This window comes from Rhinolophus ferrumequinum, chromosome 18 (genome assembly GCF_004115265.2).
Source record: "Rhinolophus ferrumequinum isolate MPI-CBG mRhiFer1 chromosome 18, mRhiFer1_v1.p, whole genome shotgun sequence".
Lineage (NCBI taxonomy): Eukaryota > Metazoa > Chordata > Mammalia > Chiroptera > Rhinolophidae > Rhinolophus > Rhinolophus ferrumequinum.
In genome coordinates this window covers 61,512,685-61,528,066 of record NC_046301.1, presented here as the reverse complement: position 1 = coordinate 61,528,066, position 15,382 = coordinate 61,512,685, and the positions used below count along the sequence as shown (strand labels likewise).

Here is a 15,382-nt window from a genome sequence, read left to right as displayed (position 1 = left end):
GGCGCTAGCGCTCGGGCCCGCGCCCTCGCCTCTCGGCCGCCGGCCGCCCGCGCCGCCGCCGCCGCCGCCCGCGCCGCCGCCCTCCGCCTCTGAGAGCTCGGCCGCCGGCCGCCGGCATCCAGCGGCGGGGCGCGGCGGCGCGGGGCTGCTCCGGGCCGCGGGCGGCGCGGCGGCGGCGCGACTCTTCTTGCTCCTAGGCGGCGGCGGCGGGGCTCTCGGCGGCGGGGCTCTCGGCGGCGGCGGCGGCGGCGGCGGCGGCGGCGCGGACGCTCCTTCCCTCCCGCCGCCCTCCCTCGGGCCGCCCGCCCCGCCCCGGCCCCGCCCCCGTGACGCGCGCGCGCGGCCAACAATGGGGCGCCCGGCAGGGCGCACGCGCGGGGCGGGGCAGGGCGCGGTCACGTGCGCGCCGGCCACCCCGGCCTCGGGCACTCGGGCGGGTCTGCAAGGCTCGCACGTGCGGGCGCGGCAGCAGGTAAGTCCGCGGGGCGCCTGGAAGCGGTAGAGCGACTGCCCTCCGGTGCTAGGGGCCCCTCTCTGCCTGCCCCGGCGCCGGGTCCGCCCCACAAGACCCCTCTCGACCCGGCCGACCTTCGCACTCGGGGCTCCTTCCCCTGCCGGTCCCCGCACGCACCTGGTCCCCGTGGGAGGTCACTGGCACCACATCCCCCAGCACACGTGGGCTGCGCTTTCGGGCTTGGGCTGGTTTCCACTGGTCAGAGTCCTCGGTGGTGAAGACCTTTTGGGGTGCCTGGCGCCTTGTCCTGCAGGCTCCCGGAATAGCCCAACGTGCTCAGCTCCAAAGCTACCCTGGCCCCGTGGCCCCTTTCAGCAGCGTACTTTTTCTGGGGCGAAGGATCCTTCCGGTGTCCCCATGGAATTTCTCCTGATAAATGGGCTTTGAGCAGGACGGACCCAGTGCGGTCGCCCGCCTGCGTCTGCAAGGGGACCCCGCCCAGGTCCCTGGCTGGCAGTGGAACCTCAAGACAAGTGCCTGGGCCGTCCAGGAGGGACAGGGGGCCACCTGCTCCTATTGTCCTGCACTAGTCCCTCCCGGTGTCCACCGCCAGTCTCACATGCCCTAGGTCCCTTTCCACTCCCCATGTGGTCCCTTAGCCATACTGTTCATGGCTGGTCTGCCCTTCGCCTCCAGTCATTTCTCTCCACCTACACTGTCTTCCCTGGCAGGTGCCCTCCCCTAGTTAAAGCCCTCACTCCCCTGCCTTGGTCGGTGAGTCTGACCCTTCTTCCCCACCCTCAAATGTCTTTACTGACCACCAGGCCACATTCAGCCCAAGTTCCTTAGGGGTTCCAGATTTCTCTGTGCACTGTAACTCTCAGAATTATTAATTACTTCACAATAACTTATGGCTAGTTCTTTCCCTTGAGACTGAGCTCCAGAAGGGCAGGCACCAGATCTGAACCAGCTCTGCTAGAGATCTGGTACACAGCGGGTGCTCAATAAATGCTTATTGAGTAAAAGGAGGAAGTTTGAGATCATCTAATTTCAGGGGCTCAAACTGTTTCCCCTAGCTACAAATGGTGTCCCGTCTCCAAGCTGGGGCAGGGATGAGGGAGGTTGAGTGGTGGGGGTGTTTTCTGTGGTGGGCTGAATAGTGGCCCCCAAAAGACATTCCCCTAATCCACAGGACCTGCGGACATGTCACCTCACGTGGCAGAGGGACTTTGCAGGTGGAGTAAGCCAAGGCCCCTGAGATGGGGATGACCCTGGATTCCAGGGGGCCCAGTGTCATCCCCGGGTCCTCATAAGAGGGAGGCAGGAGGCTCAGAGTCACAGATAGAAGAGGCTGCACTGCTGGCTGTGGCGATGGAGGAGGGGCAGGAGGGGCCACGAGCCAGGGACGTGGTGCCTCTAGAAGCTGGAAACGGCCAGAAATGATTCTCCCGGGGCCTCTGGAAGGACCAGCCCTCCCCTCACCTGGGTTTAGCCCCGAGACCCCAGAACTGTCAAGATAATAAACGTATGTGGTTTAAACCACAAAGTTTATGGTTATTTGTGCCAGCGGCCACATGAGGCTCACACAGGTGAGGCGGTGTCTGAGGTGAGTGACAGGGTGCAGGTGCTTCAGAAAGCTCTCCCCGCCTTGGGCTGGGGGCAGCTGGGCACCAGGTCTCATGAGGGTGGCTCAGGGTCCATGGTGAGGATGTCCCGAAGCTGGTGGCCCAGAAACCCTGCTGCCGTTGCCCCTGAGGGTTTCACCGTGGAGAGGACAGGAACTCAGGAGGGAACCCTCGAGCTTGGAAAGGTGGCTGGCTCAGTGTCAGGATGGGCTGTGGTGTGGTAGGCCCTGTGGCAGGGCTGCAGTATCCCTCCTCTTGCAGAACCAGAGTGCGCTGGGACCCAGGCCCGTGTCACCTGAGGTCCCCGAGGCCAGAGGCTGGGTCCAGTCCGCTGCATGGGCACTGGAGTTGGGGAGACCCAAGCTCTCACACCCAACCCCATTCTACCATGTTTCCCCAAAACTAAGACCTAGCCGGACTATCAGCTCTAACGCATCTTCTGGAGCAAAAATTAATGACGGACCGGGTCTTATATTTTTGCTCCAGAAGACGCGTTAGAGCTCATGGTCTGGCTAGGTCTTAGTTTCGGGGAAACATGGTAGCTGGTTCTCCTGGGCAAGTTGCTAACCTGAGCCTCAGTTTCCCCTCTGGAAGATGCGACCATGGCTGGGCATGTGGGCAGGGCTGACTGTAAAGAATGTATGTGGAAGGGCCACTCAGTGTGTGGGTGAAGGAGTCAGAGATGGACAGACTCCATGCAGTGGGGGTCAGGAGGGATGGGGACAAAAGACCTAGGGGGCTGGGCAGGCAAAGGGCCAGGGTCCTCCCAAAGGCATCAGCCTTTAGGTTGGGAGAGAGGCTAGCATTGGCCACTTGACCTGTTAGTGCTGGTCCAGAGGCTGCAGAGCAGTTCAGGTCCCTGAAGACCTCCCACGCCTGCACTGGGGGCTCCAAGTATCCGTCTGTTGGAAACTTGCACTCCAGCTTCACTCTCACTAACAATCTTGGGAACTGTCAGGTCTGTGCCTCAGGGTCCTTCTTGGGGCCACAGGGAAATCTGCCCTAACGGACAGGCCCCGATTCTGTCATCACCCAGCACCCAGCGTAGGATGGATGGTAAACATGGGACACAGGCCCCAGGGCTCCAGGGTGAGGCCCCCATCCGAGACACGAACACTGTCTTCAGATTGAAGCCAGGCTCCAACCATGCTCACCTGAGCTGACTTTATTCAGTCATTGCCTACAGCAGTCTCCCCGCAGCCCTTCTGCTGGCAGGGGCCAGTCCCCCACCTGGGGCTTCCCCTCTCGCAATGTGAGACTCCCGGGTCTGGGGAGGGAGCTTCCTGGGGTCCTGTGGTGGCCTGGCCCAGGCACTAGGGCCCATAGGGCAGCACAGGGATTGCCAGGTGCGCTCAGGAAGCCTTCCTGGTTCTCAGGAGTTGTGCTTCAACTGAACTTTGAAGGATGTGGTCAGTTCAATGGCTTGTGCCACATCCTTTGGGTAGCGAGCTGGCAGCGGCCCCCCAGAGTTCCAAGGAGTTTCCACATCACCGCCCACCCGCCTGGACATCCATCTGCAGCCTGATTGCCGACAGTATCTGGAGTCACAGGCTGCTAGTTAGGACAGAGCAGAGAAGGGTGGTGCCCCTTGCCCAAGGCACCGGGGCTGCAGGGACAGGAAGTTACAGGATTCTGATAACCTTTGTCCCCAGTGCTCCTGGGAGGCGGCTGCTCTGAGCGTGGATCATAAAGGCACCTCGGGATGAGGGACGCAGAGGAGCCTGGGCCCCAGGGCCAGCTCTGGCCCGGCTGCATGAGCCTGGAAATCACTGTCTGTTATACAGGGGGAGACTGAGGCACAGAGATTGGCCCTGCTGTGCTCCCGGCTGTGAGCAGTCCTCTGTCACCGGTGGCTGACGCTCAAGCAGAGCCTGCCAGGCTGCTGACAGGTTTTCAGATGTGAAGGCCAGAGTTCACGTCCACGTGCAGCAAACGCAAAAGGTTAAGCAGGTACGGGACGTCCAGCCTTGTTTGTACCACTGATTTATTGAAGGAAAATGTCTGGTTTGTGCCGCTTGCTTTTGGACACGCTCCGAGCATCACGGCTTCGCCTGGCTGGATGGGCACAAGGGGCACCGCCCTGTAGCTCCTTCCGGCAGGACTGACAGCTGGCTCAGAGGACTGCCCCTCACACGCAGACAGGGAGGCAGGACTGCTGCAGAACGTTCCTCCGGCCCTACCTGTGTGAGCAGCTCAGGGCAGTGACGAGCACAGGGGCGCGGCTGGCCCAGCCCAGGAGTGCCCGGCACCTCTAGACGCTGGACCCTTCTAGACACTACGGGGTTGGTTGGGGAGGGGGCCGTCCTCCAGCCATGCCCCCGAGGTGCCCCTGTGCCTGGAGGAGGGGACAGGCCTAGGAAGGGACGGGGGCCACCGTCTTCCCCAGCCTGGTCCCAACACTGCTAGGGCAGTCTGCCGGCACCCGACACGGGGCCTCTGGAAGGACAGGGAGGGGCCCTGAGTGCCCCAATGAGGGCCAGGCCACCCTGAGCACCTTCCCTAGGGAGACGGAGGCTCCCACAGCACAACCTCCATCTGGAGCGGGCCCGGTCCCAAGGCCTCCGGACCAGCCCTCCCCGTGTCACTGCCCAAGTGCAGCCTGCGGCCGGGGCCTGCCCGCCGGCCGCACACGCTCTAGACGCGCTCCATGTCCTTATCCTGCTCCGGCTCCTCCTCTTCCTCCTCCTCCTCCTCCTCGTCTTCGTCAGCACCTGGCTTGTCCAATGGCCCCTCGCCATCCCGGGCCAGCTCCTCCACGTGGGCCAGCATATCGGCCATCAGCGCTTCCTCCAGCCGCTTGCGGACCTGCTGCACCAGCTCCTCCTGCTTCCTGGGGACACACGGATGTGCTGGCAGGGCATGACCCTGTCTCCAGGAATACCAGCGCACGAGTCCAGAGGGAGGGACGTGCAGACATATGTGAACTGGTCACTTTGGGGGCCCGAGGCTCCTCCAGCACTGGCCTACAGCCCACGCTGCTTTCTCAAGCAAGTGGCCCAGACTCGGCCTTCTGGATGGTGCACGCCACTGTGCCAGGCCTGCGGGCCCCGAGTGCTTAGACATGCTCAACCCCCGCTCCACTGGCCACTCCCTCTCCTCAGACACTGCCCCAGCCAGCTCCGGTCTGCCTGGCCACTTGCCCCCTCCCAGCACAGGCAGTCACCTGTCTGCCCGTCTCTTGTGGTCTATCGTATACAAGAGCTCTTTTGCTATCACTTGAGTGGGTTTGCAAAAGGAAAAAAGACCATGAGTGTCCAGTCCACTGTCTCCATCTAGAGTGTCGCTCGTCTTGTGCACGACCAGCTTTGCAGGTAGAATTCTAGGTGGGGAATGGCTTTCTGTCTCTAGGCTTCCGTTACTGCAGCCAAAAAAATGGCTGTTGCCTGGTCTGCTCGCCCGTCTGCACAGCCCCTTGTCCCCAGTTCTGCAGTTTCACTGCAAAGTTAACCCCCAACATTTGTGTCTATCACCAGCTCTGGCAAGTGCTGGCCAGGTCCTCGTCCTGTGGGAGTCCCTTCCCTCCGTCCTGCTCAGCCTGCTCTGCACGGCCAGCCACTCATCTCCTCTCCAGATAGGACCAAATCCGCTGCCTAACCTGTGACCCGAGTTTTGTCATTTTAGCGAGCTTTAAAAATCTATCTAGTCTTTTTGGATAATCGTGTTCTTATCCTTTCAGTGCTCTCTCCTGCCCTTTCCCTTGGGAGGAGCTCGAGGTGGGCATGGTGTCAGTTCCACGTGTTTGCCTCGCAGGGGGCACAGGGCTCTCTCGTCCCCACAAAGCTTTTAAGCCCTGGCTTCTGAGACTGGCAGCCCCCCCATGCCTCCACCCCATGCACCACTCAGGCTGTGGCTGCTCTGGTTTCCAGTCCCCTCTTTGTGTGGGGTCCCCAGAGAGCTGACTTCTTTTGCCCTCAACTGTGCACTGGCATTGTGAAGTCTCGGTGTGTTTGCCTATTTCCTGTCTGGTACCAGTTCGTACCAGTGCTTTGCCAGGATGCCTCCCACGGGGAGTCTACCTACACTGGGCACCAGCAACTCAGGCCCTGGGCCATATCTAGCTTCATCTCTTACCCCCAGTACTTCCTGTTCCTGTCATGTGCCACACTCCCTGCCATTCTCTGGAGCCTCCTCCTCTGTGCCCACCCACAGCCAGTACCCTACCCCCTAAGTAGGCACCATGAAGGCCTCACACCCCCTGAGCACTTGTGAGGTACATGGGCCCCAACCCAGAGGGCGGGGAGGGAGGGCGGCTACCTGATGTCCTCGTCGGTCACCATGAAGGCCTTGCAGAGGGGCTGGGCCGTGTTGAGCCACACTCCGGGGTTCTTCTCCACGGCGGCCGAGAGCTGCCCAGTAATGGGCATGGTGCTGGTGTGCAGGGCGCTGGCAATGGCCGAAAGTAGGGTCTCATCTGTGCAGCCGGGACCCACACCTGGAAGGACGCAGGAGGGGTGGTTACCACCAAGCACTGACCTTTGCCCCTCAGCCCCGGATTTTGTTCCCCATTCCCCCTTACAGGCAGGCAGCTGCTCTCACGACATAAAAGGAAGACGCTGTGTGCTCAGGGGGAGCAAAACTGCACCCCGAATTTTTTTGGGACCCCTAGGACAGACACATGCTGTGGGTCCAGCCCTCACCTGGCCCGAGAGGCCATCTACAGGCCCAGGAGCACAGGCTGGGAAGCTGGTGCTGACGAGGAACCAGGCGGCTGCCCCGCGGGTCCAAGGCTGAAGGGGGAGGGCGCCCCCATCCACCCTGGGGGCCAGGGTTACCTTGCAGACCCTTTGGGAGGTCCATGGTCTTCACGAGCTCCTCCGCAATGTCAAAGGCATTCAGGCCGCTCAGCTTCTTCTCCCAGAAGAGCTGCCACCAGACAGACAGACAGACATGAACCCACGGGATGGCCACTCACACCCACATGCAGGTGACCCAGGGCAGTTGGGAAGATGGCCTGACTCCAAGCACTGGCTGGGGCTGCTGGCGCCCCCACGTGGGAAATGAGAGCATCATAGCCTGAGGGGCGCCATCCTGCAGGAGACTCAGGGGGCTCAGCGCCCAGGCCTGTCCTCCCAGGGCAGAGAACCGCCAACCCCGACCTCGGGCAGGACAAAGACCTAGGATGTCAGACGCACCGTTCACACTGACGATTAATGATTCCCAAAAGATGACTGTCGCATACTCTGCTACCCAGTGGGCATTTCTAGATACGCACGAAAACACGGACAGTTCTTGGTTTTTGAAAAACAAGTTATAAAGCTATATATGCATGACCTTACTTAAAACAACCCTCACAAAACTCAGCCACCTATTCAAGAACAGCGGCCTGCAGAGGCCCGAGGTGCACCTGCAGCTGTCTGTGTGCTGGACGGGGCCAGGGAAGGGCTCTGCTCCCCACGGAACTTGGTTCTGGGGTGATCACTCCTGACTGCAGCACTTGGGCCGAGGGACCCACAGACGCCGGCTCTGAAGAGTGGACTGAGCTCGGGAAGAAAGCAAGGGTTGAGAGAGCAGGCCAACCGTGGCCTGGCACAGGTGTGTGTGTGTGCATGCGGGGTGTGTGCTCACCTGCCGGGGCTGCTCCACAGCCTTCTGGGGGTCGCTCTTCACCTTGTTGCTGGGATGGTTGGTGATCTTGGTCACTGGCTGCTTAAAGATGGAAGCTGTCTGCCTGACGGGGAGGGCCGTATTCAGGTCAGGCTTGCCCTGCGGAGACATGCACGCTGGCACCCAGGCCCCCAGAGCCTGGCTCCTGTGTCCCCCAGTTACTAGCACACCCCATGGTACCCATGGACCTGGAGGCAACGCCAAGTCCAGGCCCTGCCTACTCGCTGCCCTCAGTGAGGCTCTGGACGCACACCTGCCCTGTTCTCGCCTTCTGTGCTAGCTCTGTCCTGCTGCCGGGGCAGGGACAAGGAACATACGTCCATCAGAGACTGGGGGACACAGCGTCATTGGGTGCCCTAGAGCAGTTGGGACTGTGCTGGGGCCGCTCCAGGGACAGAATGGCAGACAGTGTCTCATCTTCTTTCTGCTTTTCTGTGGCCTCCAAACCTCCCTCAGGGAGTCCTTATGATTTCAACTCTAGGGCAAGTGAACTCGATTTTGGAATCAGCTCTCTCCCACCCACAGTGGGTCCAAAGTGGTGACTCCCACCCCAGCGTGGCACCGGCTGGCTCACCTTGACCTGGTTGGACGAGTCGTAGCGCACCCGCTGCCGGCTCTTGTTCATCTTGCTCATCAGCATCTTGCCCGTCCGGAAGTCGAAGGTGCTCAGGTCCATGGAGCCGCCCAGGTACCGTGCCAGCTGGGGCTTGCTCCGGAACTTCTTCCCGCTCGGGCTGCGGACAGAGAGGGGTCAGCAGCTGTAGGAGGTACTGGACAACACCCCTCAACATTGGGCCGACCGCAGACGCTGAGGCCGAGAGCTAGGATGAACACGCCCAGACCTACAGAAGGATGGGGCCCAGCTCTGGAAGCCTGGCTGACATTTCCAGAACATTCCAGAGACAGAAGTATGCCTGGTTCTTGAGAAAAGACCCAAAGATAGCAGGTATTTGAGGAACGAGCCCTATAGCAGTCTCCTCGTAGTTACAGGGCCTACTGGGGGGCTGGGCGGTAAAGTCTTATGTTAAGATTTGGGGCCAGGACCCCAGACAGCCACCTAGGTGTGACCTGTTGGGAAAGCTGGAAAGCAGGCGCCGTCAGGACCTGGCTGCTCGGCTCTCTAGCACACAACGACGCCCGCCCACAGGGCCGCTGCGCAGGGCAGTCAACACCCAGCTCGCAGCAACACTACAGCCATCTCAACTCAGGCCGCCCTGTGCAAACAGCCCGGCAGTGCTTTAAAGGATCAAACAGCACTTCTGCACCGCGGCATTTCCCTGAGAAATGAAAATACGCCCATGCAAAACACACCCCAGTGCTCACGGCATTAGATTCACAATGGCCACAAGGTGGACAAGCCCAAAGGTCCCGTAGCTGATGGCAAACAGTGTGTTCCATCCACACTGGGGAGTGTTACTTGGCCGTGAAAAGGACGGAGGCGCTGACACTCGCCACAACGTGGATGGACCCTGAACACACGGTGCTCATGAGAGAAGCCGGACACACAGTGTGTGATTCCACTTACGGGAAACGTCCAGAAGAGGCACGTCCACAGGGACAGGAAGTGGGTTCACGGTTGTCAGGGGCTGGGAAGGCGGTGGGAGGTGACAGCTAAGGGGCATGGTGTGTCTTTCTGAAAACCCCCAGGACAAGCCCCTAATTCAAGCAGCTGCCTGCCTGCCCCCTCCAGGGCTGCTCCAGACGGCCCAGCACAGGGCAGATGAGGGACAACACAGGGCACCGTTACAGCCAGGAGACCGGGAACCAGGAAGCTGTGCTAGTTCCCTGGGCCTGGCCATATCCACTGGGACAGGGCGCCCCGGCACAGGGCCCTCACGGCCTCGGGTTCTGAGGCCATCGAGGACTCTTCGGCAAGTTCCACTTTTCTATTCTGCGCTGTGCGGGCTGATGTGAACACCCGGCCCACGTGCCCAGGGCAACAGAAAGGAACCCAAGTCCCTGACTCGGGTTTCAGACACAGCCACAAAGAGGGAAGAAGGGACCCTGTGAAACGCTCGCCACTATTTCTTTGCCTGCAGTGACCCCACCACTGCTGGTCGGCCTTTAGAAATGAAGACAACAGGGAGAAAGACGCAGCGCAGACGGGTGGTTAGGGCTGGGGGTGGGGGCAGAGACAGTTAAAGGGCCTGCGGTTCTTTCTGGGGTGATGAAAATGTCCTAAAATTGACTGCGGTGATGGCGGTGTCTGTGAATACGCCAAACCCACTCAATTGTACCCCTTAAGTGGGTGATCTGTGTGGTGCGTGCACCCTAGCTCCATAAAGCTGTTTAAAAGGAATGAGTGCCAGGCGCTCCAGGAGGGGACGCGGCGCGACGCTAATGGGCACAAGGAGTCGTCCTGGGGTGATGGGAGTGTTCTGGAACTAGAGTGGGGATGGGTGCACATGTTGTGAAATGGGCTGCAGACTGCTGAGTTGTACACCTTTAACGGGTACGTTGTACGGCACGTGAATTACACCTCAATTTTCAAAAAAGGTTTCGCAGATCTGTACTGACACAGGAAGACGTCCCTGATATTCACACTGTGGCGGTGAGTGTGGCTGACCGTGGGGATGGGGGCCAGCACCCAGCGTGGAACCCAGGGCCTGAGGAGATGCAGGATAGAAACTTGGCCTCGGTCCCCCTTCCTTCCCTTCACCTCTGCTTCTCATCTATTGAAAGGGCTGCTGCGAGGATCGCCAGGACCAGTGAGTGGGCGTCCACAGCACACCCAGGAGGCTGTGACCTCACCGTCCAGTGAGGCCCAAATATCAAGGCACAGCTAGTTATGGCCAACCTCAGCGTGCTGCCCAGGGAAGTGGCAGATATGCTAAGCCCTTTCTGCTCTTCGTAAGTATATTTCTACTTTTAAAATGAGATCTTCTGGAAAAGTCCTCTCTATTCTGCACGTATCAAAGAATTAATTATTCCTTAGGTTAGGGTACTTACTTCTCCCAAGTCCTCAATTTCCTGCCTGGATAGAAAATGTCAAGCGGTGAGACTTTTCACAAAGAAAACACCCAGCTGCTACCAGATGCCCCTCCCTGCCACCTTACCCTCGTGGCACACCCAGGGATCAAAGCTAGGCCCAGGTCTTCAAGGTGGAAGGGTAGGTGGGTGAGTCCCTCAGTGATGGTCTGTGGGGTCAGTCCACCTCTCCATGGCAATCCTGCAAAGGACACGCTCACTCCCTTCTATTCTCTGGAGCAGGAAAGCAAGGCCTGCATGTTCCCAGAGGCAGGGCTAGAAGCAGGGGCCAGGTCTGTCTGACTCAGCAGCCTCCTCTCTGCATTAAGAGAACCAGGAAAATCTGTGCTCCTGCCCAGTCGCCTGGTTCAGCAGAAGGCTCCAGGAGGCCAGAAACCCACATTCCAGAAAACACTCCAGTTCCGTGTCACATCCCCCCCAGATCTCCCATCCCTGGAACAGGGACACCTGCCGGGGTCACTCGGACAGAGACCTGGGAGTGGTGCTGGCTCCCAAGCCCCCTCCTCTCCCATTTCAGTCTGACTCTCAATGGAGCTGTGTGAAACCAGGAGCTTCTCCCCACCTCCAGGACCCGATGTTCAGGGCTGGGGCCTCAGGGTGGGGACAAGGTGGGGTGATGATGGTCTCAGGGCACTCCAGCCAACGTGGCCTGGGTTTAGCTGGAGCTGCAGTCAGCTCTCCACTTCCCCAGACCTCTGCACAGGCCGTTCCTGCTGCCTGGCTAACTCCACTGTTAGGGGTCAGCTGTGTCATCTCCTCCTCAGAGAGGCCCTCCCTGATCTGCCCTAGCCTCAACTAGATCCCTGCACTTCTCAACCTCTGTCACCACAGATAACTACAGGAGTAATAAGATGAAGACTGGTGCCTCAGCCGTCAACCAGGAGGGGAGGGCAGGGTCTCACTCCCGGCTGAATGGCCAGGACCCAGCTGTGCCAGACACCCAGAAGGTGCCACAGAGGGGTTTGTTAAATTAACAAAGGACTAGAGGCAAAGACTGGCCTCAGCCTTTAGATTTAAAACAAAGAAGCCAGCACACAAGCAAGCTTCCAATCAAATGAGGCAGATGGTTTCTAGCTAGCCTGAGACCAATCTACTGACCCAGGAAGACATAACTACAGGGATTTAGATTTTCTCAAGAACCAGCAAGGGAGTGATGTCACAGTAGGTGGCAGCGGAGGAGAATGCACACTTGTCCCTAAGAAACGGCTGCTCACAGCGCCACTGTCAATGCCTAAGTTAGAGTCCAGCTGATTACAGTACACATCTGGGGGCCTAGTTTTGCTCCCAATCGTTGCCCTGCACAGATCCTCAGCTTGTCTTGGGTGAGTTACCATCCTTTTCCTGCTCACTTCCTCACTCATTCTCCCAAAACGGACTAGCAAAGGTCCACGGTGGCCCCCAGAGCTAGAGGATGGACTGGGGGTTCTGCCTCTCGTCAGCCTCACCCAGCAAATTACTGGGCCTACAACCGGCCGTAAAACCCGCAGCACCCGCTGGTATTTAACACGTGGCAGGTATCCAGTTCGCTCTTTCACCAGGGACCTAAAGCAAAGCGGAGGGAGGCATTCAACCTGGCTCAGAAACAAAAACATCTACTGCCAGGGAAAAAAAAAGGGAGGGAGAAGGCAAACAGCAGGTGGCACACCGTCTGGGGTTGGGCTGCGAGCCTCCCACTAATTCTTTGTTCCACGGAGGGGACTCCGGCCACTTCTCCTGAGACGAAGGCAGCCCCTCCCTCCAATTTGGGGTAGAACTCTGAAAGCCCCAGACCAATAACGTGCGTGCAGGTCTCACGTTCCCGCATCTCTGCGAACGGAGAAAACACCACAAGCGAGGGGGGTTGGGGGGGCGGGGGAAGGCGCCCTCGGAACACGTTTAAAGATGGGGAGGGGCGGCCCTTTAAAAACACGCAGCTCCGGGGGCCCGGTCACCCTGGGAAAGGACCAGGAACGTACATTCCTAGCACGTCCTCCCGGGCCACCAGAGGAAACCCTGTTCCCCGAAATCCCTGATCGCCAACCACATCGGGCTGCGCACAGCTCCTAGAACGCGCGACGCGAATCAAAGGGACAACCCAGCCCCCACCCCCGCCTCCCAGCGGCGTCCGGCCCGCGCCGAGCGCCCCTCCGCCCGTTGACAGGTTGGTCGCGGCCGCACAACAAAGGCCGCTACGGGATCGCCCGGGGCCAGTCCGCACGCCATGCGGCCGCGCTACGGGGCGCACGCGCACTGGGCCGAGGGGTGGGGGGCGCCGCGCACGCACGCGCACTGGGCCGGGGGGGGGGGAGGGCCGCCCCGCGCGGGCACGCACGCGCACTAGCCCGGGCGCCCGCCGCGCGACTATACGCACGCACGCACGCACGACGCACGCGCGGGGCCCAGGCCCCGGCCCGGGTCGGGGCGCCCAGGCCGCCGCACAGGCCGCTGGGAGGCGCCCGTTGGGGCCCTGCCCGGCCGACACGCTCATTCACCTATAGTAAAAGATATCCCTGTGGCCGGCCGACAGCCCTGACCTTCTGGGCACTTCTTCCCTCTCCCAGCCCTGCGGGAGCGCCGGGCACTCCCACCTCTTCCGCTCCATCGCGCCCGGCTCCTCGGCCCGCCGCCGCCGCCGCCGCCCGGACCCCCGGTCTCCGCCGCCGCCTCAGCTGCCTCCGCCGCCGCCACCGCCACTTGCCGTGGCTGTTCCGGCCCGCAGGCCCCCTCCACCCCCAGCTGGGCGCGCGCCGGCTTTGCCGCCCTCTCAGCCCCCTCCCCGCTCTCGCCAGCCCCCGCTCGGGGGGCCCGCTCCGCCCACCCGCCCGCGCGCGGGGCCGCGTGTTGCGCAGGCTCCGCGCAGGCTCCGCCCCGCGGCAGCGGCGCCAATCAGCATGCGGACAGGGGCGGGGCCTACATTGGCACGCGGCATCCTACCCCAGGCACCGCCCCCCCCTGCTGCGGGCGCCATCAGGCGGCTTGTGTCCCCTGCAACCCGGTGCCTGTCCCCTCATCCTCGCCTTGCTTCTAGGATGCTCATCTAATGCCGGACCTTTGTCTCGCCCCTCCCCTGGTCTCCCAACGTCCAGTCTCTTTCACTGGTGGCCACTGTCGGTGACCACCCCAAGTCCCAGCCAACGCTTTTCTGACGCCTCAGAATCCGGGAATACACACCCCCTCTCCTCACCTCCACCTTGGTTCATCTACCATCTGTCGTCTGGGGGTCCAGGATCTTCCTGTGGAACCTCGTTCCCCCCTTGTTCCCTCTCCCCAAAACCTCTTCCCCTCCTTAGCCAGGGGATACAGGTGGCGCTCCCCCCTCAGTCTCTCCCTTGGCTGCAGTGCTCCAACATGGCAGAGCCTGGCTGGCCCAGGGCAGGTGCTTAAGATTGCTCAATGAGTGAACAGCTGTGGCCAGCGCCAGGAGCAGGCTGGATCTCCTGACGGCCCTCTGAGTGAGTGGGGAGGATGCGGGTGGGAAGGCCCCGGACTCCACCTAGGAGGCAAAGGGGTGGTCTGCACATCTGGTTCTCCCTCACAGGTGTCTTCCCAGCCCAGCCGGTAATTCTTGCTCAGGTAGGAGGCAGGTCCTGGGCGGGAAACCCAACCCTACAACAGGCAAGTGTCACTTTATTTTAAAGTCTTCAGGAGAGTGCTACTTCTCACGATTCCTTATGCCCCTTATCCTCCAGGGTTCCCCAAGGGGCAGCTGGCTGACAGCTGCTGCCTCTGGTGAGAAGGCTGCTCCCTCACAGACTGAAGGGCTAAGTGGCCAGGCAGGCACCTGTCACCAGGTTACAAAGCTGGTTTGATGCCTTAGATTCCTATCTGCAGAGCTCAGTACCGAACCCAGGACTCCGGGATCCTGGCCTTCCGTGGAGGGCACTGCTCTTAACTGCTGCTAGGTGTGTTTTCCAGCATATATGACTTTCTTATTTTAAAAATTGTAATTACAAAGATAAACACGTTCAGATATGCTTATCTCTGTATAGAAAGTTGCTAGAATTTTCAAGAACTTGGCAAGAGTTGGAGAGAACTGCACAGTGGCACCGGGGTGGGGACAGGCCACACTGTACCCTTTATGTGATGGTTGCACACGTCTGTAAGTTCGGAAGTTCCTCCTTTCAAAACAGCCTGATTCTCCCTCCCCTTGAGTGTGGGCTGGATTCAGGGATGTGGTCCTAGCAAATGGAATGTGCAGTGACAACAGAATCCAGTGATGGAATGAGACTGCCCAGGGGAGGTCATAAAAGACATGTGGCTCCTGTCTGCTCTCTCCCTGGGATCACTCGCTGGAGGGGTGGGGGGGAGGGCAGCCATCAGTGGAGGGGCCCCATGGGGGAGCTGAGGCCTCCTGCTAGCAGTCATGTCGGGGAGCCATCCTGGAAGGGGCCCCTCTAGCCTTGGTACAGCCTTCAAGATGAGGCGGTCCACACCAGCAGCTTAACTGTAGTCTCATGAGGGACCCTGAGGCAGGACCACCCAGATAATCACTCCCTAATTCTTACCCACAGATACTGAAAATGTTTTTCATAGGACAGTTTCTTAAGGTAGTGATAAATACACTTTGCAGGTGTCATCCATTAAACACATCTTAAATAATCAGTTTCTGCCAGCGATTGGGAAACAACTTGATTTGTAAAATTTTGGAGGTGAAAGGACTGCCGGGTCACCCGAGCCACCAGGACTACTGTCAGGGTAACCAAGTCGCCAGCATCACCATGTCCAGGCGGCG

At 60.1% G+C, this 15,382-nt stretch overlaps 1 protein-coding gene across 3 annotated transcripts; it reads right to left on the bottom strand.

Annotated features, from left to right (window-relative positions):
- Positions 1-4,045: 4,045 nt before the first annotated feature.
- Positions 4,046-13,383, bottom strand: MBD3 (methyl-CpG binding domain protein 3). Of its 3 annotated transcripts, none has more exons than XM_033134743.1 (6): positions 13,239-13,383; positions 8,258-8,417; positions 7,645-7,782; positions 6,852-6,942; positions 6,334-6,511; positions 4,046-4,909 (listed from the first exon to the last, which is right to left on the bottom strand). In XM_033134743.1, exons 1-6 carry the CDS (start codon positions 13,250-13,252, stop codon positions 4,714-4,716), a joined length of 777 nt encoding a protein of 258 aa, XP_032990634.1. In that variant the 5' UTR covers positions 13,253-13,383; the 3' UTR covers positions 4,046-4,713. The 3 variants fall into 3 exon arrangements, with proteins under 3 accessions (XP_032990634.1, XP_032990633.1, XP_032990635.1); XM_033134742.1 differs by having other exon boundaries at positions 13,143-13,318; XM_033134744.1 differs by having other exon boundaries at positions 4,720-4,944; positions 13,143-13,289.
- Positions 13,384-15,382: the final 1,999 nt, after the last annotated feature.

Bases quoted from the DNA above. Each gene is read 5' to 3' on its own strand.
- MBD3 (XM_033134742.1), bottom strand. From the start codon at position 13,252: ATGGAGCGGAAGAGGTGGGAGTGCCCGGCGCTCCCGCAGGGCTGGGAG. The intron at 7,783-8,257 runs GTGAGCCAGCCG...ATGTCTCCGCAG, and splicing joins ACTCGTCCAACCAGGTCAAG to GGCAAGCCTGACCTGAATAC. The intron at 6,943-7,644 runs GTGAGCACACAC...GTCTGGTGGCAG, and splicing joins CTGTGGAGCAGCCCCGGCAG to CTCTTCTGGGAGAAGAAGCT.